At 45.2% G+C, this 8,213-nt stretch overlaps 1 protein-coding gene across 1 annotated transcript in view; it reads left to right on the forward strand.

Annotated features, from left to right (window-relative positions):
* Positions 1 to 7,148, forward strand: part of LOC105474923 (Ras homolog, mTORC1 binding) — a 52,817-nt gene extending 45,669 nt beyond the window's left edge. The window contains exons 5-8 of the mRNA XM_011729844.3: positions 1,884 to 1,940; positions 2,058 to 2,105; positions 2,863 to 2,944; positions 6,647 to 7,148. Coding sequence (XP_011728146.1) covers positions 1,884 to 1,940; positions 2,058 to 2,105; positions 2,863 to 2,944; positions 6,647 to 6,739 — 280 coding nt within the window. The 3' untranslated portion in view covers positions 6,740 to 7,148. The remainder of the gene's footprint in view (positions 1 to 1,883; positions 1,941 to 2,057; positions 2,106 to 2,862; positions 2,945 to 6,646) is intronic.
* The last annotated feature ends 1,065 nt before the right edge of the window (positions 7,149 to 8,213 follow it).

Genomic DNA, 8,213 nt, shown 5'->3' on the forward strand with positions numbered 1-8,213 from the left:
TCCGTGCAGGGAGATGACACACAGTGTGGCCCCTAGGAGAGCATGAGCTCTGGGAGCTGGCTCCAAGCTGCCTGCCACACAGTCCCAGTTCTTTCAGCCGTTTCTCACGTGACAGGGTACTGTATTTTTGCCCAAGTGGCGACACTTTTAAATGTAGGCAAATAAAGCATGCGGAGGAAAACGTGGTTCTGTAATGTAACCGCAGGTCCTTAGGACACCCATATCCCATTGTTGACCCACAGCGAGCTTGTAGGGGGGTTAAATTTCATTTTTGTTTTTATCAAAGTGACAGCACACGTGGTTTAAAATAGCACAGTGTGTAATTCATTCAACAAGCTAACTTGCTCCGAAGCTTGTGATGCAACCATGAACAGAGCAGACAAATCCCTGCCCTTGTGGAACTTATTTCTGGTGTGGGAGACAAACAGTAAAACGACACACATGTGAGATAGGATGTCTGTGACCATGCTGCCAAGAACAATGAAGTACAGAAGGGGTAAGAAATAGACAGGGAATTTGTAATTTAGGATAAACAGAAGAGGTGTAAGAAGTGACATTTGAGGCTGGGCACGGTGGCTCACGCCTGTAATCCCACACTTTGGGAGGCCGAGGCAGGCGGATCACGAGGTCAGAAGTTTGAGACCAGCCTGGCCAACATGGTGAAACCCTGTCTCTACTAAAAATACAAAAATTAGCCGGGCGTGGTGGCAGGCACCTGTAGTCCCAGCTGCTCAGGAGGCTGAGGCAGGAGAATTACTTGAATCCAGGAGGCGGAGGTTGCAGTGACCTGAGTTTCGTGCCACTACACTCCAACCTGGGTGCCACTACACTCCAAGACTCCATCTCAAAAAAAAAGAAAAAAAAAGTGACATTTGAGGAAAGACTTGAAGCAAGGGATCCCTAGGGAAGGAACATACCAGGCACACGGGGAGTGACTTCAGAGGCTCTGGCGGTGTTAAAAGAATGTCAGGAGGCCAGTGCAGCTCAGACAAAACAGAAGAGGGGGCAGACGGGAATGGAGGCAGAAGTCAGGGTTTGAGAGTAACTGGGGCCGAGTAGAGATGGCCGCCTATCAGAGGACGTTGAGCGAGACATTGTCCATCTGCTGCAGCCGAGTCCTCTGGTTGCTGTGCTGAGCAGGGGTGGCGGGGAAGGGTTGGGGCTGTAGCTGTGATGCAGGCAGTCTTGGGCCAGGAATTTCACACCTCGGTGGCAGCTGTGGCGGGGAGTGAGAAGCCATCAGATTCTAGGTAGGATTTGAACGTAGAGCCAGAGATGTGCTGGCAAATGTTCGCATGGGTTTTTTGGGGGAGGGTGGGAAATGGTTTGTGGCTGTTGGTCAGCATTCAATGGTATAAATAATCCTACTATGGCAGATTTCGAGTGATCATTGTGACATCTCAGATGCCCTTCCCAGTGAGAGCCACCTTCAACCTAGAGTCATCGGCTTATTGATCTGATTGAAAGCCAAGAGAGATTGGCATCACCCAGAGAATGTATGTACCTAGGAAAGAAAACAGGAACAGGCTGAGTGCACTAGGGCACTCTAGGAAAAGCTGTTCAAGTTGTAATGTAAACAGTTGGTTCTTTGCTGAGTAAGTTGGGTGATTAAAAATTGCATTTATGTGGTTTGTCAGCCCAGTGGTAGGCTTTCCATTTGAATGCCTTACCTGTTTCACTTTGAATATCCTCAGTCAGGGTTACTGAGTGTCAGATGTGTGCACATGTGAATGGATTGCTAGGAAAAAACAGACTTCTTTGTGTTCAGTTTATGTTAAAATGGTGAGTCTGCGACATTTTGCATTTTCCAGCTGTCAACATAACATACCTTTAAAAACTTCAACATTAAAATGAATGTCTAATTTATACTTTTTGTTTTATAGTTTTGAAGTGATTAAAGTTATCCATGGGAAATTATTGGATATGGTGGGGAAAGTACAGTAAGTAGTACCATTTTATCTGTTTGTTAGAGAAACTTCTTATAATAGTATCTTCTGAGCAGTACAATCTGGCACTGACTATTTTGTTTTGTTTTATTTTGTTTTTCTTTTAAATAGAATACCTATTATGTTGGTTGGGAATAAGAAAGACCTGCATATGGAAAGGTATGTAGCTTTTAAATCATTAGTAATTTCTAAAGTCAAGTCTAAGATGATTTAGTCACTGTAGTGTCATTTTAATTATTGTTCTGATATCAAGAATATTTTTAGCTGTGGCATTTCTTATCTGTTCAGAGATGTTATGGTCGTGTGCAGCAGAAGCAAAAGTGCAATAGAAATCTCACATTCCTCTAGAAAAGAGAGAGCAAACTTTATAGAAAACTACCTTTAGGTTATCTACCACCTTGCATAGAGCAAATTCTAAAAAGACGTAGTGCTCATTGATGCAGCAAGTGGTTTTTGAGTACCAGGGTTTGGGATTACAGTGGGGAGCAAAGGAGGCAGATGTCCCCTGCCCAGGCAGCTTCATGTCAGAGAGTAAGAGACTCTACAGCCTGCACGCAAGAGAATTGAGCTTTCAGGCCCTTTCACAATTTCCCCTGGCCTTGGGTCCTTAAAACCTAGCTGTAAAATAGTCAATTGTTACAGATACGGGAGTACTGGAAAATAGGATCATGTTCTCTGAGCTGGAAGGTTTGCTGGAGCAGGGATAATCCCGTAAGGCAATGTCTATTCTGTTCCCCAGCTCAGGCGTAATTGAAACACTCCTGTGTTACATTCTCGATGCTAATGTTAGGCCAGGGCATGGTTCTGCTTCATGAGAAAGAAATTGACCAAAATGGAGCCTGTTTCAAAATCAATTATAGATATTTTATATAATGAAGAGCAAAGTACTTTAACCAGAATTTTATTTGTCCTTTAGGGTGATCAGTTATGAAGAAGGGAAAGCTTTGGCAGAATCTTGGAATGCAGCTTTTTTGGAATCTTCTGCTAAAGAAAATCAGGTAACAGATTCTATAAACCTCATTTTGCATTGCGTTCTCATCAGTCACAGGGATGTGTTCCTTGCAGTTGGCATTTGACCTCTGTCTTGATCACTCCTGTGTAACATTTGGCCTTCCAGAACATTTGTAATACCAAGCTTTGTGTTGCTTTAGGAAGATACTACTTAGGTGTTTATAAATTCAGTCAATATTCTACTTACAGTGGAACCTAAGATATTTGTAGGATAAACATAAACTAGGCTGGGCGCGGTGGCTCAAGCCTGTAATCCCAGCACTTTGGGAGGCCGAGACGGGCGGATCACGAGGTCAGGAGATCGAGACCATCCTGGCTAACACGGTGAAACACCGTCTCTACTAAAAAATACAAAAGAAAAACTAGCCGGGCGAGGTGGCGGGCGCCTGTAGTCCCAGCTACTCGGGAGGCTGAGGCAGGAGAATGGCGTGAACCCGGGAGGCGGAGCTTGCAGTGAGCCAAGATCCGGCCACTGCACTCCAGCCTGGGTGACAGAGCAAGACTCCGTCTCAAAAAAAAAAAATAAATAAAATAAAATAAAATAAACTATTAGTAAGGGAAATACTACCTTTTGTAAACATGTATTTTTGTTTTGTATTAATAACTGATACAGAAATAAGTCCATGCAGCAAAAAAAAAAAAAAGAATTATATCATTAGCACTAATTTTTACCTGTACCTACCCCCTGGCTTTTTTTTCTGTTAGATGAAACCGGGTCAGACGTATGTGTTAATTTTTAACATAGAAATGATTAAGAACCATCTTATAAGCATTTAGTACCAATTTCACCCTGTAGATGTACCTTTAAAGGCATGTTCTGGGAAGTATGTAGATTCTGCTTCAGGAGGCTTCACAATCCTGTATGAACCTTTTTCTTCCATTGCTTTAATTTAGACCCCCGGCACCAAACTTGTCTCCCGCCCCCAGTGCATTTTTCATCTATATGTTCCTCTTTGCTGCCCTTAACTTTCTAAAGACATACATCTGATGGTACCGTCCTCTACTCAAACTGTCAGTGAACTGCCCTTTCTCCGTAGAACCTTCGCCTGGTCCTGAGTGCAGTCAGTGATTTGTTCTTTTCTAGTTTCTTCTCTCACCACATTCTTGTACTTTCAATCACATCAAACTGCTCCATTCCTTAAATACATCATCTCCTGTCCACCCCACTTTCAAAATGTCTCACCTTTCCTCATGCTCCCCTCTGGTTTAAAATAACCCTTCTCTAAGTATCTACTTATATCCTGTGGGGTTTTATATTTTGAATGTGTTTTCAACATGTGGCAGTGTTTGATCCTCAGGTAAGATGACTCGGTTTTCATTTCTCTGAGGAAACTCTAGTGTAGTAAGGTGGTGCCTCCTCCCTGGGAAGGCCGGGAACCAGCAGCCTTGGCACTCTTCCTTCCCTGCTCCGCCCCTCTCACCATGACAGAGGTTCATAGTCCTCAAGGCTCCACCTAGATTTCACCTTCTTGTTGACCCCCTCTGGATCCATCCAGCTGAAAGAAATTGTGGTTTCTTCTCTTAGCCCCCTTAATTTATTCTGAGATCTGAGTCCGTATCATTTACATAAATATCCTTCATAACGTTCAGCACGGTGTGTTAGTATCTAGTGGGTTATCCGTCAGCCCAAGTATCCCGTATTAGTCAAATTGGCTTCGTCCTGTGTTGGGATATGGAGGGATAGTGAATCCGTGTGATTATGTCCTCTTATGTGTGGATGAAAAAAATGAATAAACAGATCTGTGTAATTGGTTCCCAAGTTCCAGATAGCAAGGGATTTATTGAAGTCAGCTCAGTTTCTGAGTATAGGCAGAATTCAAATAAGAATTGAGATAGTTAAGAGATACCTATATTTTAAAAATTGAATTAAATCAGTCATCTATTGAGTGCCTACAGACTGTATCCCTCAGATCATGTAGTTGAACCGCCTCATTTTAGAAGTGAGGAAATTAAGTTTCAGAGAGGTTAAATGACTTCTAAGATCACCCACTACCTTACGTGGTGTAAGAACTAAGACTGAATTGTAAATCTCATCCACATCTTGTCCTTTTTTCTCTACACACTGCTTCCTGTCAATCAGGTGATCCGAAGCCGGTGACCTAGATTAGACAAGCGGGGTGGGACCTGGGGTTGGCTTCGGTTAACTAGGAGGACAGACACCTCATTCATAGCAATAGGACAGAAGGCTGAGGATGGGAGCCCACATTCAAGTGGGTGGGTCAGCTTGGTGGACGGAGGATGTGGAGTTCTTTCATGAATGTGGCTTCTGTTTTCCAGTGAAGTGTGTAAAACAAGGTTTTCAGCTGAGCGTGAGGATGGGGAACATTTGAGGAGAAGAGACAAGGCATGAATCCTTTCTCTGGGGAGTGCCCAGCCCCAGGGATGCAATTGGGTGGCTAGGCAGCACCAAGCGTCTATCCCAGGTTCCTGGTCATGGGTGTGAGGTCAGTAGTCAGCGGTGTGTGTTTTCCCTGGGCAACGTTTACTGTGTGGCCGCGGGCACCATGCCGGTGACAGTTGGTAGGGAAGGGAGTTGAAGTACAGTGGCGCCATGGTGGCCTGCAGAGTCTGAGCTGACCGAGAGGGAAAGGAACAGCAAGAAATGGTTAAGGATCATGGGAGATGTAATAATAGGGTCAACAAATCAGGCCCCTGTGGGACTGAGAATTGTTGCTTCAGGATAGCTAGAGAAAAAGAGCTGGGAAGGTGGTTTGGTGGGACACTGGCAGTTGGTGTGTTGTCATTTCGTGGGATACTGGAAGTCACTGGAGTGATGGGGGAGGGGGATTCTTGGTGATTAGGAGAACTGGGCACTTCCCGTGCGGCTTCTGAGAACAGGGGCAGGTTTTCATGACCACAGGACTGCATTTATTAAAGGACAGGGTCGGGGAGTCACGGTGGCTCAGGCCTGTTGTGGTGCATAAGGAGGCGAGGCTAGGCGTTCGAGGTCAGCCTGGGCAACATAGAAACCTCCAATCTGTATAACAACAACAAAAAAAAGACAGGATCTGACAGTTCTTCTCTCCCCTCAGTGTAAGAAGAGTTCCTGCCACAAGTGGCCATGATTCCTCTTTGTGGTGAAGGACTGGTGGAGTTGACCCTGGGCTGAGGCTAAGGGCAGGAAGACGGGCAGCAGAGGAGAGGCCAAGAGATAGGGAGGGCAGTTTGTGGATTGAAATGGCCAAGAATTATGCCGCAGAGGTGTTGGAGGCTGGCATCATGGCATCTCAGGAGCACGGAGGGTGCCTCCCCCACTCGAGGCCTCTTGGAGTCAAGGATGTGAGAGGCAAGGGCTGCTAGGAGAGTGTGTCCCATGGGACTGGAGGGAAGATAGCGCCAGAAGTGAAGAGGGACTCTGAGGTCCAGAGGACACTGGGGTGGGGGTCGTGGGGCGGAGTGGGACAGGAGATAGTGGTGAGTCCAGGAGTGAGGACTCTTTGGGCCTCTCCTGGTGCCTGAAGAAAACAGGGTCAAAAGCACAATGGGAGGCTGGTTATGGTCTGGGTCAGGAGGGGTGGACAGTGGCCTTACTGGGCGTCGGGGGGCCCTGAAGTTCTGGGGCTCACCAGAACCCCTCCTTCTCCACCAGCAGGAGGGCCAGGCAAGTGGCACGCCCTCCTCAGTCCGGGAAGTAGTCTCGGAGTTCAGCTTCACACTGACACTGTGATTGGGTTTCTTTCTCCCTCCAGACTGCTGTTGATGTTTTTAGAAGGATAATTTTGGAGGCAGAAAAAATGGATGGGGCAGCTTCACAAGGCAAGTCTTCATGCTCGGTGATGTGATTCTGCTGCGAAGCCCGAGGACACTGGGAATATATTCTACCTGAAGAAGCAAACTGCCCGTTCTCCTTGAAGATCAACTATGCTTCTTTTTTCTTCTGTTAACCTGAAAGATATCATTTGGGTCAGAGCTCCCCTCCCTTCAGATTATGTTAACTCTGAGTCTGTCCAAATGAGTTCACTTCCATTTTCAAATTTTAAGCAATCATATTTTCAATTTATATATTGTATTTCTTAATATTATGACCAAGAATTTTATCGGCATTAATTTTTCAGTGTAGTTTGTTGTTTAAAATAATGTAATCATCAAAATGATACATATTGTTACACTACTATTAACTAGGCTTCAATATATCAGTGTTTATTTCATTGTGTTAATGTATACTTGTAAATAAAATAGCTGCAAACCTCAGTCCTTTGTGCTACTTGATGTGGCTTTCAAAAAAGAGAAGCCTTGTCCTGAGTTTCTTACTTGGCTTCAGGAAGGCCCCAGGTTGGATTCCAGAAACCAGTGACGATGTGGCCACAGGAGGAGGTGTGCTGACATGGCTGCTGACCATGGACTCCCTGCGCAGTGACGGGCAGGTGTTGAGGCTGGGTTACAGCTGATTGAAGCTGAGTGGCTCTGGCGGGGGTCTGTGAGGGGAATTCCTCCCCAGTGATCACATTCTCTCCTTCCATCCTTAGATCCCCAAACCTTGGCTGAAATGCTCCGTGGTCGGGAGCCTGGTCAAGGAGGAGGAGCTGCTGAGAGGCATTGTTCACCCTTGCTCATAGCTTAGCTTGATGTCTGTGTCAGACAGGAGACGATTGAGAAAACCCCCCTGGCTGTCACTCTCCTAGAACACCCCGCAGTTCAGTGATCTGTGTCAGTCTCGGGAGCCTCCTTCAGACCCGGATGACGGGCCTCCCTCTCTCCAAGGAGCAACTATAAAGGAGAAGAGGGATTTCATTTGCCTGGTGGCTGTTACCTTGTCTGTAAGTCAAACTTGGAGCTGAGCAGTGCTTTTTAAATGATTCCCTTTTGCAGCTGAAATTTCACAGGGCTATTTCTAATACGTAAGCAAATGTTACCATTGACTTTATTAACAAAATATAGTTTTGCTTTGCAGTTGATTGTTAATGAAAAATTATGTTCTTAAAACACATGTCATTAATTTGGATCTTTTAAATATTTTTGCCTCATTTGTCATTTCAGGATGAAATTTTTGCCTTAGAAGACCTCCACCAAACACCTTTTTAAAGACAGGGTCTCGCTGTGTCACCCAGACTAGAGTGCAGATCATAGCCTCAAACTCTTGGGCTCAAGCTCAGGTGATCTTCCTGAGTAGCTGGGATTACAGGCCTGAGCCGTTATGCCTGGCCAAATAATCACCTTCTAAATAAAAATAAATTTTAACAACACGGTATTGTTATTACCTGGGTTATTCTTCGGACTAAAAATGTGTGAACACTAAGCAGAAAATGGGGACCTAGT

The sequence above is a fragment of the Macaca nemestrina genome, chromosome 4 (assembly GCF_043159975.1).
Source record: "Macaca nemestrina isolate mMacNem1 chromosome 4, mMacNem.hap1, whole genome shotgun sequence".
Taxonomy (NCBI): domain Eukaryota; kingdom Metazoa; phylum Chordata; class Mammalia; order Primates; family Cercopithecidae; genus Macaca; species Macaca nemestrina.